The following is a 21447-nucleotide window of genomic DNA, read 5'->3' on the forward strand; positions in this document are numbered from 1 at the left end:
TGATAAGGCATGTGTAACCTTCATGTCTGTGAATAAACTTTTTGCTGGTTTTAAATAACAGATACTGAAATCAAACTAAGCATCAAACAAGAAAATACGGATGTGTTTCTGGTGGGAAGCAAGGACACTGTTACACAGGAGGATTTGGAAGTATTTAAGCAGGCTCGAGAACTGTCCCTGGAGGTAAGAATCATGTAGTATAAAACACATTTATTTCTGCAACTAAAAATTTAGTTCACCTTCATACGTCTTATTTATCTTGATTTTTTTAATATATTCCTTCCGAATTAATATGTCATGCTTGCTGTGAATTTAATTTGGGAGGCACTGTATATACGGTTACATCCTCTTGGATAGGAGACAAAACATCACACTGGAATGGGTCAGATGATAAGTGACACTTAGGATAGATTTCAAAAGATAAACTTGAGCATTTTGGACACAGGGCTACCACTGATTAAGCATGGAGATTAAGCGTAGCTGACATCCTGGTCAGCCCTGAGAGGATGTTGGTCGGTAAGAGTGTTCCTGCTGATTTTCCTCTGCGGATAAAGCAGCTGCTATGAGAAGCTACGTCTGTCCCAGCAAATACTGTTCGGTAGGAAACTGGGTTTAGTGAGTTCATAAGTTCATTTTACCAAATGATTTAATGCTCTTTGAATTTAAATAAGATAGACTTTTTTTCCATGCAAATATTTGAACTGAATCTGATTGAAACTGTTCATACCAGCTGGTGGAGACTGAGTTTTGGTTTGGAGGTTTTTTGTTTGTTTTGGTTGTTCTCTGTCTATGAGCAGTGTGTTTGAGAACCTAGGTTAGAGAGGAGGTGCATGTAATATTTCAATGGCTGCTTTTTTTAAAATTGCGTCATAAATGAGTATGTCTTTCACTGTTTTCAGTAATGGAAGTCAGTGTTTTTTCAGGTTTAGTGTACAAGAACTGACGTTATCTGCTATAGGTCAAGGAAGTGACCTTTCTATAGTCTTAATTCAAAGTGTTTTAACCAGAAAACTCAGACCAAAATGTTAAGTGGTAAGACTTGTAGAATTAATGGTGAAATTGCTTTTCCCTCCCACCTTCTTCCTTTTTTTTATTTCTCCAGTCCTTTAGAGTCTAGTAGTTGTTTTCTTATCAGCTCAACTTCAGTGTGATAGCTGAGATTAGCGTGCGTTAATATACTGCTGTTAGAGGTAAATTCCAAGGACTCTAGAAAGGTTCTGCTGATGCCTTCTACCTCACTTCGCAGTCCTGGGGTAAAGGTTGGACTTCATGACCTTAAAGGTCTTTTCCAACCTCGTGGTTTCCACGATTCATTGTTTGGACAAAAGGACAGCTTTGAATTTGAACCAGAACTGTAGAGAAGTCCTAGCACTACACTAGATGGTGCAGGAGAGAAAAACCGAAGCAGTTGTGCCTCTTTTGTGGCTAGGTCATGCACCATCTATTTGTATGCACTTGTAAGCACTGCTCTGTTAACTTCATGTTTAGTTTTATTGCACCTTGAAAGACATTTTGACTGTTTATATTTGGCTGTTTGCGAACTCTGTCCTCTGTCCAGGGTGGAAGAGCTTAAGCAACTGATTTGGATGCTTCAGGTTTCTCACACCTTCACTGGGTGAAATTGATATAAAGCTAACGTTCCTTTTACTTCTTCTACGACTAATGTTTTTCTTGTATTACACCTGACAGAAAATTGGGTGTAAAAACACTGGTGAAACAGGTGGGCGATACCCTTCAGTGATTGAGTTCGGAAAATATGAGATCCAGACCTGGTACTCTTCACCTTACCCACAGGAATATGCAAGGTACCAAGTTGTCAAGATTGCCATACGTTGTTGGAGCTTTTAATAATGTGATAGTTGCAATTTATTTTCTTACTCTTTTGTAACTGTTTATAGTGTGCAACTATGAAAAGTAAATACGCTCTCCTAATTGTGAGAGCAAGGATTTGTCTTTTATAACTAGTTCTTAAGATGCATTAGAAGACTGGTTTTCCTAGTCCTGCATCAGTACAGTCTTGCAGTGTGTATTGGCATATGTGTTTGGGTTTTTGGGGAGGATTTATTTGTTCGTTCTGCTTGAGGTGTTCTGTTGTTTTGTTTTGTGAGGAGATGGTTATTTTGGGGGTTTCTTTTTTTGGTTGGGTTTTGGGGTTGTGTTTTTTTGTTTTTTTTTTTGCATGTTTGGTGTTTTTAAACCATTGCAACCAAACATGTCTGATTTCTGGCCATTTAGAGATATTAATTGTTTGTCATCCAGAATTCGTTAACCTTTTTTTTTCTAGGGATTAGGGAGAAATGTGAACATGTAAGATAAATAAAGCTAAAGTGAGCAAGTTGTGGCAAGAGCATCTTGTTTCTAGCCTTCTTTGCCAGGGAGCACCTTGGAGTCAGGCAGAGAGCATGGACTGGTGTGCGTGCTCAGCAGATTTTTTGCTGATTTTTTTTTTTTTTTTGCGTGTGCTAAAAACATACGTTCTATGAATCCATTGGATCTGTGGCACACATGGGAGATTTTCAGAACTGTATGATTATCAAGCTTTACTACTAGCAAGCAACCAAGCTATGTGGTCTGTTCCAAAATGCGTTTGCATATTATTACTGTAAACTGCCTTTTCTCTTCACCCCCTCATTTCTAGATATTGCCGTCTTTGTGTGGTGGGAATCAGAGGCACTTTATGAAGTGGTAATAATAAAAATCAAGGGCCAGAAAAAAGTGTATAGATCATTTCTATTTCCTTTTATTACGACTGCTTTTATAGTGTTGATGTTTTCTCTCATTCACTTTATAACATATTATGAAAAATAAAGTTACCTGCTCCATCAAGTAAATTAATCTGAGAGAAGCATAAGGATAGTTATTATTAGTAAGGGGCAGTGGTGGAGGTACTGTGGTTCTTTTCAGTGGATTACATCATTGAACAAACAGTTCAAACTGCTTTTTATGTTGCTGATAAACTTTCTTAGAATATGGGAGGAGTGTAACAATGACTGTGATCCCACCATGATCCCAGGATGTGCCAGTAGGTTCAGAGCAGATGAAGATTGTCCTCTGCTCTAAAACTTTGTAGGCTAATTAATTTTGTATCAGTCTTCCACTGCTTCAGTAATTTAAAAACGAAGGTAAAAAGCCATAAAATTCACTGAAAGGAGCAATTTCTGATATGTAGAACACGTGTCAGCATTGTCTTCCACAAGGTACTACATTCTGAGTAGTCTGAACTAAATCCTTCCTGGAGGATTACAATCATCTATGTTGCCTGTGTTGTCCAGATACGTTGGATACAAGCAAAATGCTCCCCAGCTTTTTGGATGGGCTTCTGTGTTCAAGTGAAGTGATAGTTTAAGTGGGGGTGAGGTGGTTACAGTCCTAGTACAGCTTGCTATCCTACCCAAGTGTTTGGAAGACGGTGGAAAGAAAAATCATCTCCTAGCCTTTCCCACATATAAAATAAGGAAAATTAAAGGGAAGGAGATTGCCTGTATTCTGCTGTGTGCCTCTTTTGTCTTCACTGGAAGGAGGGTGAAATTCAAGGTATGATTCCAGTGTGCCTGCTTTGATGGAAACCACAGCAAAAGCTTAGTTGGAATGTGGAAAGGGGAAAGTACCTGGGATCTACCAGAGGTGGACCACAAAACAGCTGATTGCAGTCCAACTCTATAGTACTAAGTTCACTGTGATTGAATCTTGTCTTCCTTTTCTTATGGCTGATGTATTCTATGTTCAGTCATTCACCTTACTGTGATATTTATTTAAATGGAAGCCGTATTTGCTCATGGTACCTTGTATTTAAACAGGAGAGGGACTCTTAACTTTGTGGTAGCCTTTTTATTTACAGAATTTAATGATTTTTTTATATAAAATATCTTTCTAATTTTTGTACAGATTACCAAAGCTTTACCTGTGTGAATTCTGTCTTAAATACATGAAAAGTAAAAACATTTTGCTGAGGCACTCAGAGAAATGTGGCTGGTTCCATCCACCAGCCAATGAAATCTACAGAAGAAATGACCTTTCAGTATTTGAGGTAGGTATGTCACAAATCCCACATTTCTGAAGGTTTGTAGCTTAAAGACATTACAGATCAGTAGAACTAGTGAACTAGTAAAACCTGTAACATACTGAAATACTCCTTGGAAGATTCAATTTACACCTCAAAAATAAGTCCGTCTTCCCTGTTCCTCCCTGCCATGTTTGTACACTATTCTTAATTTCTTTACTAGTATTTCATGCATTAGCCAGTCTCTGAGGATATTTGTATAGCATGCATCTTAGATGGGGACTGCAGTGGAAGTCCTTTGACTCAATTGCCTTTCCCTTCTCAGTAGAAGTACCTCTTGGCACCCATTGATTTCTGGCTGTTTGAGTGTCTTGGGTATAGAGAGAAATTAATCTTGCTTCCCATGTATAAAGGCAAGCAAAGTAGTTTTCTGTGTATTGTTCTAAAAAGACAAATGTGGCTACTGCATCTGCATTCCTTTCGGATGCTTGAGAAGCTTGCCCAGAAACATCCTGGTTGGGTGACAGAGATTCAGTCTGACTTTGGTCAGAACACATTGCCTTTAGTTTTAGAAGTCCATTGTTGAGCCTGTGAATGTGTTCTTTTATAATCTAAATTATTCTCTTGGGACATGACTTCTCTTAAGTTTTTATGGATTCACGCACAACAGAATTCTCTTTGAAGTTGCATACCTGCAGTTATTAAAGCTATGCATCAACCTCCATGTTACTGTTTATCAAGAGTTGTTACTTTTGTGTATAAGCAGAAAAGACTGCTGGGATTAGTAGGATTTCTTTTGAGGCTGGTTTTCAAGCAGCAGTATGCAGATGCGTGTACTGATAACAGCTTTGTAATTGCAGGTATCATAGATTTACTTGAAACTTGCGTTTTCTTACTGTGTATATGTCTGTTGTGCTTGGTCATTGCCCATTCAAACAGTGGTAGATGCAGTCCTGAAGTTTACTTAACTTAGAACAAGATCTTAATATACTATTCAGTTGTTTGTTTTTGTGCTATTAGCAAAATAGCTGTCTGCATCAGGATTGCTTCCTTCCTGACTTTGGCAGTTTTCATAAAGATTATAGATCTGCCAGTGAAAGACTGAAACTGTAAACAGCCTTAACTCTTTTCCTGTCAAGAAACAAAATTGCCTTAGTCAATCCAAAAGTAACTTGCATTTTCTCTATTAGGTGTTCAGAACTGTGCAGCATACAATAGGCAAGTCCTGCTTTCCAGTTTATTTTCATTAGTTACTGCTAAGATGTAAATAAAAACTTCCTAAAAAATAAAATACAGCTCTGAGAAAGCGGGTGGGGAGGTGGGGAATTGACACAAAAAGCACATGGAAAACAAGGTGCATGTGAAAGTGGTGTCTCAGTTCTTTCTCCACTGCTTTTATTCCTTTATTTCCCATGCTTCAGTAAGCCTGTATGTTAAGACTTCTGAAATGAAGTGAGGCCTTTTTTTATTTTGGAAGTTACTATCAGTTGTTACTCTGGTAACTGTAGAAACTTATTCATCAGTTGATACTCTTCCTCACTGATATTTTCAGGAATTCTGTGTCCCATTTTGTGTTAGGCAGAATGAAGGCTTTGTGGTTTCCTTCATACTTGTTTTTGAGAGAAGTAGAAATGAGTTTGGCATTTAGGACATGTACCTCTGCTCAGTCCATGACTGATATATTTGAGGGAAGACTGACATAGTTTACTGCTATGCTGTAGCCAAGAAACTTGTGACAGAAGTTTGCATTTGAAATTGCAGTCCCTTTTTGTTTTGTGTATGGTTTTGGTTTTTGTTTTTTTTCTCTTTCATTTAAAACTGATGAGCAAGCTGTGTTTGTGTGGAATTTAAGTTGTTTTGTTTTTTTAGTTTTTATTTTTTTTAATATTTCTGTAAAATGCTATTACTAAAAAAGAGAGCTTACTAAATTTGGGTTTTCAGGCTTGTGGCTTACTCAGTGATGATTTCTATGTGCTTCATGTTTGCATTTAATTTGCTAGTAATTGTGAAAAGGAATAAAAAGCATCTTGACAATGGAGTGAGTTGTATGAGAGCTTAACATATTTGATAGGTTCTTGAGTCCTGTATGCAAGTGTTTATTCTGATGTCTTTAGGAGTAGCAGCTGTCCATTACATCTTTTTTTCTTTAATCCAGATAATACAACTGTTGAAGTCACCTCGAAATCCCTAAATATACCCAGAAGATTGGGGTTTACTCAGATTTGTAACTCTAGGATTCTTATTAAAACCAAATTAGAACAGAATATAGCTTCTTTTTCAGCATGCAAATTGCCTGTCTCTGTGAATGAAATACAGTTAGTGACTTTATCGAAGAAGTTCAGTGCAAGCAAACCTTTCCATTAGGAAGATTATTTCAAAAATGCTTTTGCCTTTGACTCAGCCTTCCCTTTCAGGGGGTAACTAACTGATCTAGGAAATCTGCATCTGTGTCTGGGTTTTCTGTATCTGAGTCACAGCTTTTGACTCTTTATACTTGTAGCATACCTAGGCTAATTGTAGTACTTGGCCTGAAAACTTACTTCTCTCAATAGCGTTTTAGTCTGGCATAGAAATTTTGTCCTAATTTATCTAAAATGTTGCTGTGATTAATACGTAATTGGCGACTCATTTATTGGCCTTATGCTTTAGGAATTCAATGCTTCATTGTTTTGTAGGTTTTTTTAGTTGTTGTCTGCCACTGCCTTCTCGCAAACTGCAGTTTAATGTAGTTTGAAGTAGTACTTTTTTGTTGTCTGCCAGTCATATTCATTTTCATTCCAGGAATAAAGTGAAAGAAGTAAGTCTAACTTGAACGATTAAAAAGGTGATGTTATTTTGCTTAATAAATATGGCTGCTCAGAGGTTATTTACAAGTGCAAAATAATTAGTACTAATTTGAGAATTTTATTTAACAAGAAGCTGGGGCTTTTCTGAACCTTAATGTGGTTTTTTGTGTGGGTTTTTTTTTTTGTTTGTTTCTGTAAGACCATAGTGTTTACATTTCCTTTCATGTTATGATTGACTAATAGGTTGTTTTGTCCTAATATGTTGGTGACACTGGAAATAACTTCATCTATCTTGCTTTCCAGGTTGATGGAAATGTGAGCAAAATTTATTGTCAGAATCTTTGTTTGTTAGCTAAGCTCTTTCTGGACCATAAAACCTTGTATTATGATGTTGAGCCATTCCTCTTCTATGTCCTTACAAAAAATGACGAGAAAGGCTGCCATTTAGTTGGATATTTCTCCAAGGTAAAAAAAAAAAAAAAAAATACGGTTGTTTTAAACATTTGTCATTTCCAGTCGGCTAAATACTTGTGCCAATAGCAAAGAAAAAAATACTCAGAAGCCTGATACCTCTATAAATCTCAAAGATAATGTGCATTGTCTCAACTACACTCATACTTTTCTCTGTCAAAGACTGATGCAAATTGAGAAATTTTATGTGCAGTCAGCCACATGCACTGGGGGAGGTTTGTGGTTTGGGCTTTTTTTGTTTGGTTTTGTTTGTTCTCAGAATGTTTTGTTTGTTTAAAATGCTGTCTTTTTCCTCCCTCTACCATTTTTGCAATACTATTACAAGTCTAAAATTTAAAAGGACTAGGTATTTGAAACATTGATGTGTTGTCATGGTTTTACTGCTAGCAGTTCTAGCTGCCTACTTAGACGTAAATGGCCAGCTATGTTCGTATCAAGTACAGTCTGGTCTAATGTAGTTAGTCACTGCGCTGAGCGTTAAGAATGTGTTGCCTAACTTTATGTTGGATGTCTTTAGAGTTGATGTGTCTATTGGTTCTGGTTGAATTTTAAAGCAGTAGGTAGCTGTTATGGACAAAACCAATGTTTATGTGGACTGTCTTGACAGATGATCAAAAATAATGTTAAAGTATAAGTAGTTATACCTGCAACAGGAAAAGCTTCAGTTACTACCCATAATTTGTTCATAAGAAACGTGTTGAATTGATACAGTTACTTAGGAGTTCAGTACTTCTTACCCGTAGTATCACCAGCTTCTAGCAGCTCTAATTTTCTTTCTTAAAGAAGTGGTTTGTATGAAGATACTATTTTGAAGAATTTAAAAAATCTTATCAGAGTACCTGATTATTATACGGTGATTTCTTGGGGGTCTGACCAGTTCATTCTGAGATACAGACCTTGCTGGAATTAAAGTAACTGAGATGCTTAGGCACAATTTGCATTGTCTTTTATGTCAGTCAGAAGTTCTTGTGGAATACAAACATGTCAACTCTGATATAGGCAAGTATTTTCTAGATTTATTTAAGATACTGCAGGTGTTAATGTGAATCGCTCTTTCAGCAAGGATGCATTTTGTTCGTCCACTTCACCCCTGTTGCTTCTGACTAGTCTGTCACATTTGATGATCATGAATGTTTTAGCTACCAAAACTTAAGGGGTGGGGGAGAAACCCAAACTCGCCTCATCTCAAATTATGCACTGAATGCTCTGGCTTTTCTTCCATTATTGCATCCTGGTAGTGTATTTGTAGACTTTGTGCTAGTAGCAGTCTTAAAGAAAGCCCCTACAGAAAAAAATAACTCACCATACTGTAGAAACTAAGAAACCTTGTGAAAACAGCTTAGATATCTGCTTTCGCAGCTGGAGAAATATTTGGAAATGAACATAGTGGCATTTGATCCTGTCAGTGCCATCCCTGGTCTGGTGTCATCACATGTGGAGGCTGAAGTGATAGGTGGTGTCTTAAACTGTATATGTGCTTGCCACAACTTCCTGCTAGTTATGAGTTACGCTGTCTTTGTTTTTTGATCGATTTGGTCTCCCTTAAAACTCCCTAGACACCACCTATTGCTCCCTAAACTCCCTAGTTTTAAGGGAGCTGACTTTTTCTGGGGTGTGTGTGTAATATTTCAAAGGTAACAAGACTTTGAGGCTCTTCCTTTTCATCAGCAAATCTGAAAGATCTCTAACCTTACTGTTGTTAGAACAGCTTCCTAGTTTAGATTCTTCCTTCTGTTGTCTTAAACAGTGAGTGTAGTATTTGCCTCTATTGCCTGTATGTTACATGACTTCATTCTGTCTGAAGGAGCTCTGGCTTCTCATCATTCTTCATTGATTTGGATCCATGAGAGAAGCCTTCAGCTCTGAAAGTCAGTATGCTTCAGGTGTTAGTTTTACAAGCATAGGGTTTTTCCCCTTCACCCTGTCCCCATGTTAATTCAGAGAGACAAAATAAAGATGGAAACCAGTAGGCACTGTAGCAGTTGCTGTGAAAATACAACTTCACCATGTGTATGGATACTATTTTCCACTTCTATATCCTTGACAGGATCATCAGTGAAACATAAAAATAGTTCACTTTTCTTCCCTTCCTCCTCCTTTACAACACATAAACTTCATTATGCTATTTAGACAATATATTTAATTTTTAAGATGCTGAGTAGTTAACTAATTAAAAATATTCTGAAGGGTATGTTTGATCCTTCCTTCTTATAATTAAACATTAACATGGCATTATTTGACTTTGGTACTGACCCCCTGCATCTGTTCACCGTATTGGATATTTTACAAGGACAGCGGCAGGTGCAGGCAATTGCCCACTTCAGCAGTGCTTTGACATACTTGATCTGTTTCTCCTTCCCCCAGGAAAAGCTTTGCCAGCAGAAGTACAATGTCTCCTGCATAATGATCATGCCCCAGTACCAAAGGCAAGGATTTGGAAGGTTTCTCATTGATTTCAGTAAGTGAAGTGTTTTATTTACACTTGTGATACAAGGAGCTGATGGCTGTTATGAGAAATTGAAACATATGAAACTTTATTTAACTTGCTTTGTTTTTATCAATAGATAATGGATTTCTGTGTTTATACTTACATAGGGTAGAAAAGCTCCCTGAAGTGAAAAAACTTGCTGCTGCTCTGTTATTGTACTCAAGGAAATTGAGAATGGATCTCGTGGCAGTAATACTACCTCACAAAGCTATTACCCTGAATGAATTATCTAAATTACTTTCCATTTTGCCTTGTTCATTAGTATAAGAGGTGTCAATTATTTGTGATTATAGCTAAGAAGGTGTTAATCCAAGGCATTCTCTACACCCTAGTATTGCTAACTAATATTTTTTTTAGCTAGAAAAATCTGTTTTAACTGAAAAATTGCTACATAGAAGGAATATGTTTTGTTTTTTGTCTCGAAATTCATCACTTTCTTAGTGGAAGTTGTTACCAAAAAAAAAATGGAAGTGCTCATAGCTGTGTATGTACTTGCTGCTTTATTTTGCTGAGTTGTCTGACCCTTAGAAGGCTTCAGGCACACTTGTTTAAATATAGATTTGTTATTCCCTAAATCTTTAAGCTGCAATGAAGCTTCAAACAAACTGTCTGAAGGAACTTTGCAATACTGCTAAATCCAACTTTCTACTGTAATTTAGAGGGAGAATGATAAGGAATGAGTGTATATTGTATGTGGTCACTTTTCACTATTACTTTTGAGTTTTTTTTAAAGCACTGTAGAATTACATGACTATAGAAATAGTTATGATACTAGGATTCCTGCCCTGAAGTATATGCAGGAAAGTTCAAATGCAAATAATAATACCTTGTTGTATAACAGCAGGACAAAGACAGTTTGTAACTGTAGCGTTTTAAGAGTTCTGTGTCTTGTAGTATTCTACCCAACATGACTGCAGTAGAGTTTGTACAAGACTTATGATGTCTCAGCATTGTATGGCTTCTTAAACAGTCTTCACTATACCCATATGAGTTAGGTAAGGATGCCACTGAAAACCCACCATTGAAATATAGCCATCACTGGAGCAGAACACAGCAGCTGTTCCACTGTGTGCCTTCTGCAGCTTTTTAGGAAAGGCAGTAAGTACCACTGCGTATTTCTGGAACTGTAAAGTGAACTTAAAGCTTACTTAGTAAGAAATTGGCCATTTCAAAATTAGCATCTCTTTTTGCAAAAGGAAATGGGCAATTTACTGGGCACAACTGGTAAGTACTTCTAGGCTTTTTCATTGTTACTCTGTGGTGTCTTTCAAAAAAAGCATGCTCAACAAATGATATTCTGGTTGAGTTTGTGGTAGTTATGTCTGCTTCTGCAAAGCTGATAGCACAGCTGTGACACCTGTGGATTCCACAGGAGGTCTGGAAATGGGTATGCCGTGTTTCTCTGGATCTGTGCTCTGTTGCTGTGCCATGATACTTAAGTTGGAAAACTCAGTAGGATGTTCTGTCCCTCTTATCCTTCTTGAAAAATCTGGAAGCACATCAAATTGCTTGAATCGTTAGGATTTCTGTGATAACTTGCAGCATGACCTTGTAGTATCCTTAGCTTGAAGCTTATTTGGTGCTACTTGTACTCCTTTTCTCTTTGCAGATGTGTTTGTATCACAGGTACAGGCTGCAGCTGTGTACATGCAGGGCATAGTCCAGAGACCAGCTTTAGCTTCTGCTTTAGCTAACAGACTGCCCACTTTGTGAGCACACAGTCAGTCGTTCAGCTTCTTTCTACAATATTTTCCCTTTGTTTTCTGGACAGATGTTCCCTTAACTAACTGGGAGTCAGGCTATTTCAGTTTCCAACAGAATGAAGAACCAAAAGGTGACTGAGAAAGTCTAGCTTTGTAGTGAGAGGGAGGTGCAAACTAATAGAAGGGTAGTCTAGCTTTGTGGTGAGAGGGAAGTGCAAACTAAATAAAGGGTAGTAAGAGAACTGTGTGGCTGTTTTTCCCTAGGTGTAGAAAGTGAGGTGAAACTTCAAGGCTTTTTTTCCTGGATTGTATTTATATCCTTTTGCAGGAAGGAAGCTGAATGCCACGAAACGGGGTAGCCATAGCTTCATCTGGATTAGTGAGCCCAAAATCGTGTCTTCACACAAAAAAAAAACCTTCAAAATTAATTATTTACTGTTTTGTTGGAATTTGATGTGTGTTTCTAATTCCTGTATTGTAACTGACTATCATCCTTGCACTTCACCCTGTCTGTTCAGTTGTGGTCTCCTGAGAATAAGGTGCTCTAACAGGCCTGAGATGGGCTATAACAAAACCCCTGTTACTATTCTAAACTTAACCAGAACAAGTTTATCATAGCTTAAAATTTTTTTTTGCCAGTAACATTATCTAGATTGCCATGTTCTCATAAAGTTATTAGAAGATAAATTTTATGCTCTGAATGTTAAGGCTTCATTTGGTATGTGAGTAGTGCATCTGAAGTTCTCTGTTTTGAATTCCGTGAAGCAGTCACTGACACTTGTCTGGTTTATAGCAGTACGCAGAACAGTTTTTAGACTAAAATAATAAAAATGTAACTGAGCACGTAATTTTCCAAAAATTATAGTTACAAACCACAAAAGGGAAGGTCTCAAGAACTGCAAGCAGTTGACTGCTCACATTACTTTGAATGTATCTAGACACTTGACAGGCTGGAGAGAATGCAGCCTTAAGCCACTACACAGCTTCTGCTTTGTCAGCAGTCTGGTGAGAATGTAGTTTGTGGTACAGAATTCGCTGCTTTTTTGGTAAGTGAAATATATTTGTTTGCTCAGATTGTGATGCATTATTTTGTCTTGAACTAATTTAGCTTTACAGATGAGTCTGTGTGGTCATAACTTGCAAGGGAAAATACATTGTTTTGCTAAAAGAAAAACAGCTATTTGTTCTCTGACCATTGATTTTTATTTTTTTTTATTTTTTACTCTTTACTCACATTTAAATTTATCTTTATCTCAAATAAAAAATTATACCAGTACTATATCTTACTCTGTAGACGCCAGCATAAAGCTTTGTGTAAATTCTGGCTGTCCATCTCTTCAGGAATCTATAATCTCATGTGGAAAAGTGATTTTTAGGAAGGGTACTTTAACTTTTGTGAGAAGAAAGCAAGCTGTAAAATGCTGGAGTTCTCTGATAATCTTCAGAAAAAAATTGCCTGTGCAGTTTTCTGTATGTCATTAGTCATTTAAACAGAAATGTTTTTAAAAATGCAGTATATGTGCCTGTATCTGTTCTGCTTTTTAAAGTCTGGTAAGATTGTGGAGGGGTTTTGATGGTTTGTTCATTTGGGGTTTTGTTTGGTTTGGGGTTTTTTTTGTTTATTTGTTTCTTTGGGTTTGGGTTGGGTGTTGGTTTTGGTTTTTTGGTAGGTAAGTCACAGGTTTTGACTGTGATAGAAAAATGCCAGGCTGTTAAAAATGGAGAAAAATTTCCTTCTGAATATTTACATACGTACAAAAGCATTTCCTGAAAAGGAATAAGGGTCTTAATTTTCTTTTTATATTTATACCTTTCTGCTTTTTACAGGACTGATAATTCTTGCCAAACTTAGGTTTGAGCTCTTTGGTTTCTTTTCATTTCCTTGTTCTTCTCGTATTCTGTGAGATTGACTGGATTGTGATTGCAGGGTTGTACCTAAGAGAGAATAATTGACTTCTGCATTAATCTTCTGTATTTGTTGTAAATTAAAGTAAACTCCAGTTTAAGTTGATCCAGAAATAAACCAGAGAGGAGGCTCTTGTTGTATAAGATCCCATTCTGGGTTTGTTTCACTCATGTCCATTTGTGGTGATATGCAGCTGTCATTCCTGTCATGGGGATTATATGTACTTGCATTTGGGTGAGTCTTTGTATGTCCTCTGTCAGTGCAGCTTGCGTTGCTATTGTGGTTTTAACAGTGCAAACACTTAAGTGTAGTAACTGCTTCACTCTGTGCAATCCCACTTCTTCTATAAGCTTTAGCAGCTTCTCTATACAAGAAGTTTCTCTTGACTTTCATGATTTGAGCTCCTGCACAGCCTAGAATCTTCATACCCTTTCTGTTTCTATTAATTAGGCTGCAATGCCAAAAAATTAGTATTTATTTATTTAGCATATTTAATAGAGTTCAGTATTACTAAAATGGAATACCATGTACTTCTTAATTTCCTGTAAGTTTAAAGTAATTTTTTGATTCACACTTGCTCACAAAACTTAACCTCATCATGGTCCCATATTCCTGCTTACTGGATTGTAAATTCTATGCTGGAGACCTAGCAGCAGTTGGCAGAAAAAAAATGCATGTGGCAGTATTAGGATAAACCTTTCTAACTGTGCTGGCTCATATGTTGGTTGATAGTTTATTTGTGTCACACTGACAACTGAGTTTAATCCTGAGGAGCAAAGTTCTTGATAGCTTTTTGTTATGTACTTTGAGGGTGTTTCTGGTCCAATTGATTGTAGCAGTTTCTTCCTGCCCTTCAGAATACCTTTTTTTAATTTGGTTTATCTGTTCATTGTGAAATACTTATTCTTGCTCTAGAGAGGAAACCTGCTTATAAGGATGCTAGGATTCTGTTTAGGCTAAACATGCTCTTTGGTTTGGGTGTGTGGGGTTCTTTCATTTCACTTGTCTGTATGTTTGGTAAAGTGGGTGCTGACTTTTTGACCTTTTGTGTCATTAACGTGTGCAACTTTTAATGGCTCTTTTATGAGGAGACCATGATAGGGAAAGGAAATTGAAGACTGGCAGTGGAAGAATCAAAGTTGTATTCTGGTGTAGGAAAAGGGGCTCTGATAAATGAACTTACTTGCTCCTTTCCCCACATCCAATGTCTATTTCTTGGTCAAGTATTTTTTCCATTCAAACAGGTAAGTCTGCCAATTTCTGATTTGCAGAAACAGTAGAGTACCAGTAGTAGCAGCACTTGCGCAACAGCTAATGTATAACACCAGGAAAGGCAAGTTTCCACAGGATGGGAGGAACAAAAATTGTCTCTGCCAGTGAACTGTTAATGAAAACTTTCCTCCTAAATGCTTTTTATGAGTAAGCACCAGAGCAATTGATAAAGGGGGCAGTATCATTACCAATATTTAGAGCTTGGTAACCGAGAGAGAGATACACTGTCTTGCTCAGTTAGGTTCATGGCAACATTAATTAGCCTACATGGCTGCTCAATAGAAAATTTCTCAGCAAAGGCCTGTGTGCAAAAGCTGAACTGGTGAAATATTCTGTTCTAAAAATGGGTGGGAAGTAAGGACAGATGTAATCCTGTACACACTTTCATTGAGAAGTAAGGGACAGTGATGGGGCAGTGAATAGGCAAACCAAGTATGGATACCTTTATAAAGTGCATTCTTGAATTCTTTCCAGTTTGCACTTGTTTCAGAACATCTGCATCTCTGGAAACATGGAAGATCTCAATTGCTTAGGGCTCAGTTATGCAGAAGTGGTAAGCATATTGGATTGAGTCCAGAGAGTTACTTCAGGCATGAAACCTGGCCCACAGACATGTGTAACATAAACCTGTATTTATGGGGACAGTGGGTTGTTTTTTTTTCTTATTGCCAGCAGTTTTGAGACAGTTTTGAAACAAGCTGGGGAAAAAAAAAAAAAAGCATTGTATGAAGACATAGGATAGTATTCAAACACAGTGTAAGGAGACTGCGAAAAGTATAAGATTTTCTCCTGGTCTGTAGTGCAGTTTTGTTCTCACTACAAGTTTGGTAAAGCGCTGGTGTAGCCTGTAAAATCAGATTTGCTGTGAAAGGGAAGAGGTTTGGTTTCCGCTAAGCTTGAACAAAAGACCTGAATATTGTTCAAAAATAAAACTGCTTATTTCTGTATATGCTTTATTCAAACAGCATTTTCCCTTATAGGCTCTATTAAGGATTTCAAACTTCCTAATGGTTCCAGTACTTTAAAAGCTCTGTCCTCTGATACAGACAGAAGAGTATTTTTGATTGAAAATAAGAATTTCTTTTAGACAATTTTGGGCCTAGTTTTCTCACTTGTGTCCATTACTGCAGATTATAGGACAAGAGGAGACAGCCTCAAGCTACACCAGGGCATGTTTAGACTGGACATTAGGAAAAATTTCTTCATCAAAAGGGTGGTCAGGCATTGGACCAGGCTGCGCAGGGCAGTGGTGGAATCACTGACCCTGGAAGTGTTCACAAATGGTGTAGATGAGGCCCTTAGTGACATGGTTTAGTGGTGGACTTGGCAGTCCTGGGGTAATGGTTAGATTTGATGATCTTAAAGGTCTGTTACAACCTAATTGATTGTGTCTTGGGTTTTTGTAGTGTTTTCAGAAGTAGTCAGGGTTGAGCTTTCCATAGCTAGTTGCACCTTGGACAGTGAGCTGCTGTTCTAGTTCCATCTTCAATGCTGGCTTTGTGCTGCTTTGGTATATTAAGAAGATGCAGAAATGTTGCTGTGCTTATAAGGTTGATTCCGTAACTCTTACGTCTGGTTCCTGCAATGGTGTTTCTAGGCTTTCTGCTTTAACAGCAAATAGGTTACTCCTCTCTGAAAACCTGAAAACAATGACTTTTTGTCAAGCACTATGTTTGTGCAGTCATCCAAAAAAATCAAGTTGAACAAAACATCGGTAACGGACTCACATGTGGGCTGTCATTTAGGGCAACATATGGTTGATAGATGATACTAGCATTTGAGAAAATGTCATCCCTGTTTTGAAGATGAGTAACTTCTTTTAAATGCAATAAACATGTTGAAATTAAGTGATGGAATAGACTAAAAATGCTGCCTGAGGTTTTTACAGTGGCTCTGAAAAAGTATTAGGGAAGGCAGAGCCCTGGAAAAGGTGACTCATTTTCTTTCCTGAAAGGCTTTCATTTTCGATAGGAACCTGGAATGAGGCAAATGAGCAAAGCATTACAGTACAGAAATGGTATTCCTTCTTCTTTAAAGTATACTTGAACATAGAAGCAATGATGGACTATTTAGCAGAAATGCTAAAAGGGCAAAAGAGGACAGAAGTTGATGAAAAGACATAGTTCTCTGTTGTAATGAATTCACACAGTTTTTTTTGCTATGTAGCCTTGGCTTGTGTTAAGTACCTGTGTAGACTTACCTTGTAGTAAAAGGTGGAGGGGAAGGAGGGTAACTGGTTTAAAATTTTATTCAGCTGGAGGCAAGGCACAGACCTTGACCTGAAAAGAACTTGTGGTCTTTATGCTAATTCATAAATCAGCTCCTGGAAAAATGAAAGTAGACTCGTGACTGGGGAGGTGGATGCTGTAACGATGGAGGAAATGTGTTAAGAGAGATCAGAGGTGTTTATTTTACATGTATGGCATGTAAGTTTTGGTATGCTAATGGAACTGCTGGGAAGCACTTCTGACCTGCGTGCTGTTTAAAGCTGGACCCAAGCTGCATTGAGCTGCAGGTGTTTGGATCTACATTTTTGGTATGTGTTTATGTAGAATTGATAGTCTAAAATACCTTAATCTGGTCACGAAAAATAATGAATTTGCCAGAAAGTAATATTTGGGGGGTGGGGGGGGGAGAAGGGGTGTGTGAAAATAAGAGCATCAGAAGGATTTTCTTTCAGTGGGTAAGTAATCAAATATGGGTAAGAAGTAGAAATAATATTTGAAAAACTCTGGTGTTTGTGGAATAATGAACTCTTTCGTAAATAGTCCTTACCCTGGACTGGTCTTTTCCAAATTGTGATGTTATGATGTTTTACAGTTTGCTGAGGCAAATACTGAAATACAGTAGAAATACAATCTACGAATAAACACACTTCCAAAAAAAGTTGTTTACAGTTATACTTTGCTATGGTCTGTAAACAGGGTTGAGATGGGGATGAAGTGGGACACTATTTTTTTTAATTTATTCTTATAAAGATAAGATTTATTTTAGCCAAGAGCATTTTAGCATTCCCTTTCTCACATTACAAACCTGAAAGAACCATTTTGTTATTGCTGAGGGTGTGCCAAACAACAGAGAGTAAGAATAAGAGTCTGAGGTTGGAGAGAAACAGCATATTTTTAAATAGGATATATTGGGAAAAATGTATTCTCAAACTACACTTCCGGAGTCAACGCCATGAATTTAAGGATCAGTATAAAAGAGGTTTATGTCATTTATTGCCTCTGGTGGCCCCTGTTTGAATCATTGTGTGTTGGTTGACTTTGGTTGTTTTTTTTACTGACTAGGTCGATCTTCTAGTCTTTTTTGTTGGTGTGTTTACAGATGTATTGTGTCCCAATGAAAGGCTGAATTACCTGCCTTCTTTCTTTTCTTTTTTCTTTGAGGGAGTTGAAAGTGTCTGAGAGAGCAGTGGATTTGTGAGGGAGCCTGAATGCTGCTGCTTATTTTACCTTCTGTTCTTGGTGATTGATTATGTTGCTGACCTGAAGGCATGAGTTTGGTCTTCCCTAAATAACTAATAAGGAGCATTCTGTCAAGCTGAGATTTAGATGAGGGGAGAATAAAGATGGATTTTGAATCAAGCTTTGTTGATTTAAGATTATTCCAAGAAAATCAGCCTCTTGGGATTTCTTGGCTTCGCTTTTATATAGCTTGAAGACACTGTGTATTTATCAGAACTGCAAAAAAAGTGAGCATGTCACTTCAGATACAGAAGCTAAGGTTTTTAACTGAAGAGCATCTTAATTTCAGATAGTGTTGAAAACAGCTAAAAGGCAAGGCCAAACATGGTAATAATGAAAGCAAATGTTTGTTGGACAAAGCTGTCTTTAATAGGGCATTAGCGAACAGGAGAAAGCCATCTGCTGAGAACTGATGGCTGAAAACAGATTTTAATTAAGTAGTGCATATTTAATGATCAGAAATTGCTGCTTTTGACTGCAGAGTGTAGTTCTGTTGCATCAAGTCAGTGGGCAGAGTGGGTATTTTGTAGCCTGTTGCCCTGTTGAGGCACACTGAGACGTACCACCTCAATTAGATAACCTTGTGGGTTTCTTAACTGATGTCTGTTTTTTCTAGTGCCATCACTTCAGTCAAGCACCTTCTTGTAAAAAAAAAATAAATAAAATCTATCGTTTTTTGCTTGTTTACTGCTGTTTTGTTTAACACTAGATATTTAGCAGGTTACTGCGTCTTGGCTTAGCTTTTTGTAAAGTGTGTGGTAAATGGATTTTTGTGTTTGGTGCTTGGTAGGTAATGTGCACTTTCTTTGCCATGCAGTTTCTGTATCTGCTTGCTAGCCAGGTATCACTGTAAGTGTCTGTAATAACTGCCTTCATGTGTTGGTTCCTTCTTCTAAATCTTGGTTAATTCCCTGTTCTACAGCATGCTGTAGTACAGCAGATGAGCAGCAGGGATATTTTGCTGCTCACATAAGACAAATGCAATTCACATCTCCTACTGTCTTAGAGCATCTGTATGTCCTGACCATTTAGCTGAGCAAATAAAGTATTTGCAGAGGTTTTTCTAGATGTGCCTTTTGACTTCCCAATAGTGACTTCCCATTTTGCTTTTGTTTGCCTTCTTTCATACTACTACACTGTCTTTTGTAGGTGTGAATAAAACAATGATAGAAAAAGCTCTTGGGTTCTGGAACTTGGTTATCTACTCTAAAACTGTCACATCCATCCTTGATGCAGTTTTGATCCAGGGCATCTGTCACTTTCCAAGTGTGGTAACAATTTTCCTGAGCTGTGAGTCTGGGAGAACTACATTAACAACCAGGTTAACACTCTAGCTGAGAGTTGGAGCTTAAAGATATAGGTGCCATTTGTCTGTGCTGGTTGGCCTCAGTGCCATTTAAAGGTTCTGGGCATATTCAATTTATTCTTTATATTAGGCATAGCCTGCTCCATCCATTTTCCTGTCTTGTCAGTTGAGTCTTGTAGGAGTACATAAAGCTGGTAAGAAGGAAAACAGGTAGTGCTTTCTAATGAGCACATTTGGTACATTTTTAACAGCAGTATTCATGTGCTGTCAACACTAAACACAGGAAGGTAACGGAAGTTCTTAAATTCATTCATTCAACAGCTACAGTTGTATAAACAATTTACCGTTTAGTGTCATTTAATAACTAAAAAATGTAATTTTAGGTAATAACTTCAAATATTGCTTATAAAATCAAGAACAATTGAGCCTTGTAAATGATTTTTCTAAGCTACTTAACCTACTGACAAATGTATTCATTGAACTGGTAGTCAGACCTCATGCCCTCTGTGCATGCAAGGGTACTTGAAGTCCTTTCCTCTTGCTTATGCTTTCACTCAGCTCATAAGTAGTCCACTTCGTACACAGAACCTCCCCTCAAGGGGGTTTACTGGCAACTGGCACAGGTAAAATAAGCGTTAGCCAATTAATTGACTCAAAGGGTGCCTTTTGTTGGTCTGACTGTAATGCAGTCATCTTTACCTTTCCTTTCCTTCATGAAGGGCATTTGTTTAGCCCTAACCTCTTCTGTGAAGCTTTCTATAAAGGAACTAAAGGTTTTGGGCCCCCTGTGTTGAGTTTACTTGAGGATGTGGAGAGGAATGAGAGCTGGCATTATTTCTTGTAACAATAATGAGAGAATCTTTGGCTTACTCTGTTCGTCACAAAGAAAGCTTTTCTTTAACCAGACAAAGAAGAAAAGAGAATGTAGCGGGTTGTTCACTGATCTAAGCATCTCAAGTTACAGCTAGTCTTTCTTTTTTTTTTTTTTTTAATAGTGTTTGTGTGGATCTTGGCATTGGGGTCCTTTTGAAGTTGCCTCAAAAGTGCTTTCAAAAAGGGTACTAACACCTATTTCAGGTCCTCTATCTTTGACCTTCTTCCCATTGACATAGCTAAGAACAGTTCAGAGGCGCACAGAATAGTCACGGAAAAAATGGTAACGTGAATTACCGTTTTAGGAATCTTAATAAGTTCACATTTTAACCTTAACTGTTTCTGCCTTCCACTCATGGTCATACCTTTGAACTTGGAATGCTGAGTTGACTCAACTGCATTGAGCTGTCCTGTCAGAACACTCAGCTGTTTTGATTTTTGACTACCCTTTTGAACCTGTGTCTTCACAACTTGTTCATATCGTTTCATAACAAAGTGTTTGGTGTTTTGTAAGACGAAAGGAAGTCTCTTAGGATAACTTGACCTGCTGGTTTGAGGAAAAATCTTCACTTTAGATACTGGTGTATTATAAAAAGTTACTGGCACTTGCTGTTACTTCAGATCTCTGGTTTGATACAGAGAATTGCATGAAAACTTAACAAGTTCTTCCTTTCCATATTAAGGGACTTAGTTTAGTTTATAATGCTTCTGGTGAAACAAAATTTAATGCAAAAGTGCTTGATTCTGTCTGTCCAACTCTGGCAGTTAATTTGTGGGAACGGGCCCTTAAAGAGACCAAGAAGAACTCGGAACTTCTCATAGGGAAGTAGTTTACTGATTGCTTCTTTTGTTCTGGCTAGATTCTCACTAATATGTTTTTATTATGACATAAATATTAACAAAATAGAAATCTGAGTTAAACAGTGCTGATTACATAAGAGCAATCTTCTGAGCACAATCTATTGCGTATGACTTTCAGAAAGGCTCCATTTTATGACTGGGAGCCTCTGAGAAGTAGATCTTAAGCTGTTTCCAACTTAGGGCAGTAGTGTGATTTCTTTTTTTATTGCAGCTCTCCTGTTTGTTCAGGGTTTCAGCAGTGCATTGGCATCTTACAAGTGTTTATCTGGAAAGCTTTCATAAGTAACTTTATTCTGTCTTCTGTATGAGAGTTA

The 21447-nt window shown here is 37.5% G+C and overlaps 1 protein-coding gene across 6 annotated transcripts in view; it reads left to right on the plus strand.

The window, feature by feature from the left end:
• Positions 1 to 21447, plus strand: part of KAT6B (lysine acetyltransferase 6B) — a 113357-nt gene that overhangs the window by 72383 nt on the left and 19527 nt on the right. For all 6 annotated transcript variants that reach the window (XM_057416401.1, XM_057416403.1, XM_057416404.1 and 3 more), the window contains 5 exons: positions 62 to 183; positions 1690 to 1805; positions 3886 to 4027; positions 7090 to 7251; positions 9622 to 9715. In XM_057416401.1, the coding sequence (XP_057272384.1) occupies positions 62 to 183; positions 1690 to 1805; positions 3886 to 4027; positions 7090 to 7251; positions 9622 to 9715 (636 nt within the window). The remainder of the gene's footprint in view (positions 1 to 61; positions 184 to 1689; positions 1806 to 3885; positions 4028 to 7089; positions 7252 to 9621; positions 9716 to 21447) is intronic.

Source organism: Pezoporus wallicus, unplaced genomic scaffold (assembly GCF_028554395.1).
Source record: "Pezoporus wallicus isolate ANWC-B61680 ecotype Strahan unplaced genomic scaffold, APGP_CSIRO_Pwel_v1 contig_2012, whole genome shotgun sequence".
In the NCBI taxonomy this organism is placed as follows: domain Eukaryota; kingdom Metazoa; phylum Chordata; class Aves; order Psittaciformes; family Psittacidae; genus Pezoporus; species Pezoporus wallicus.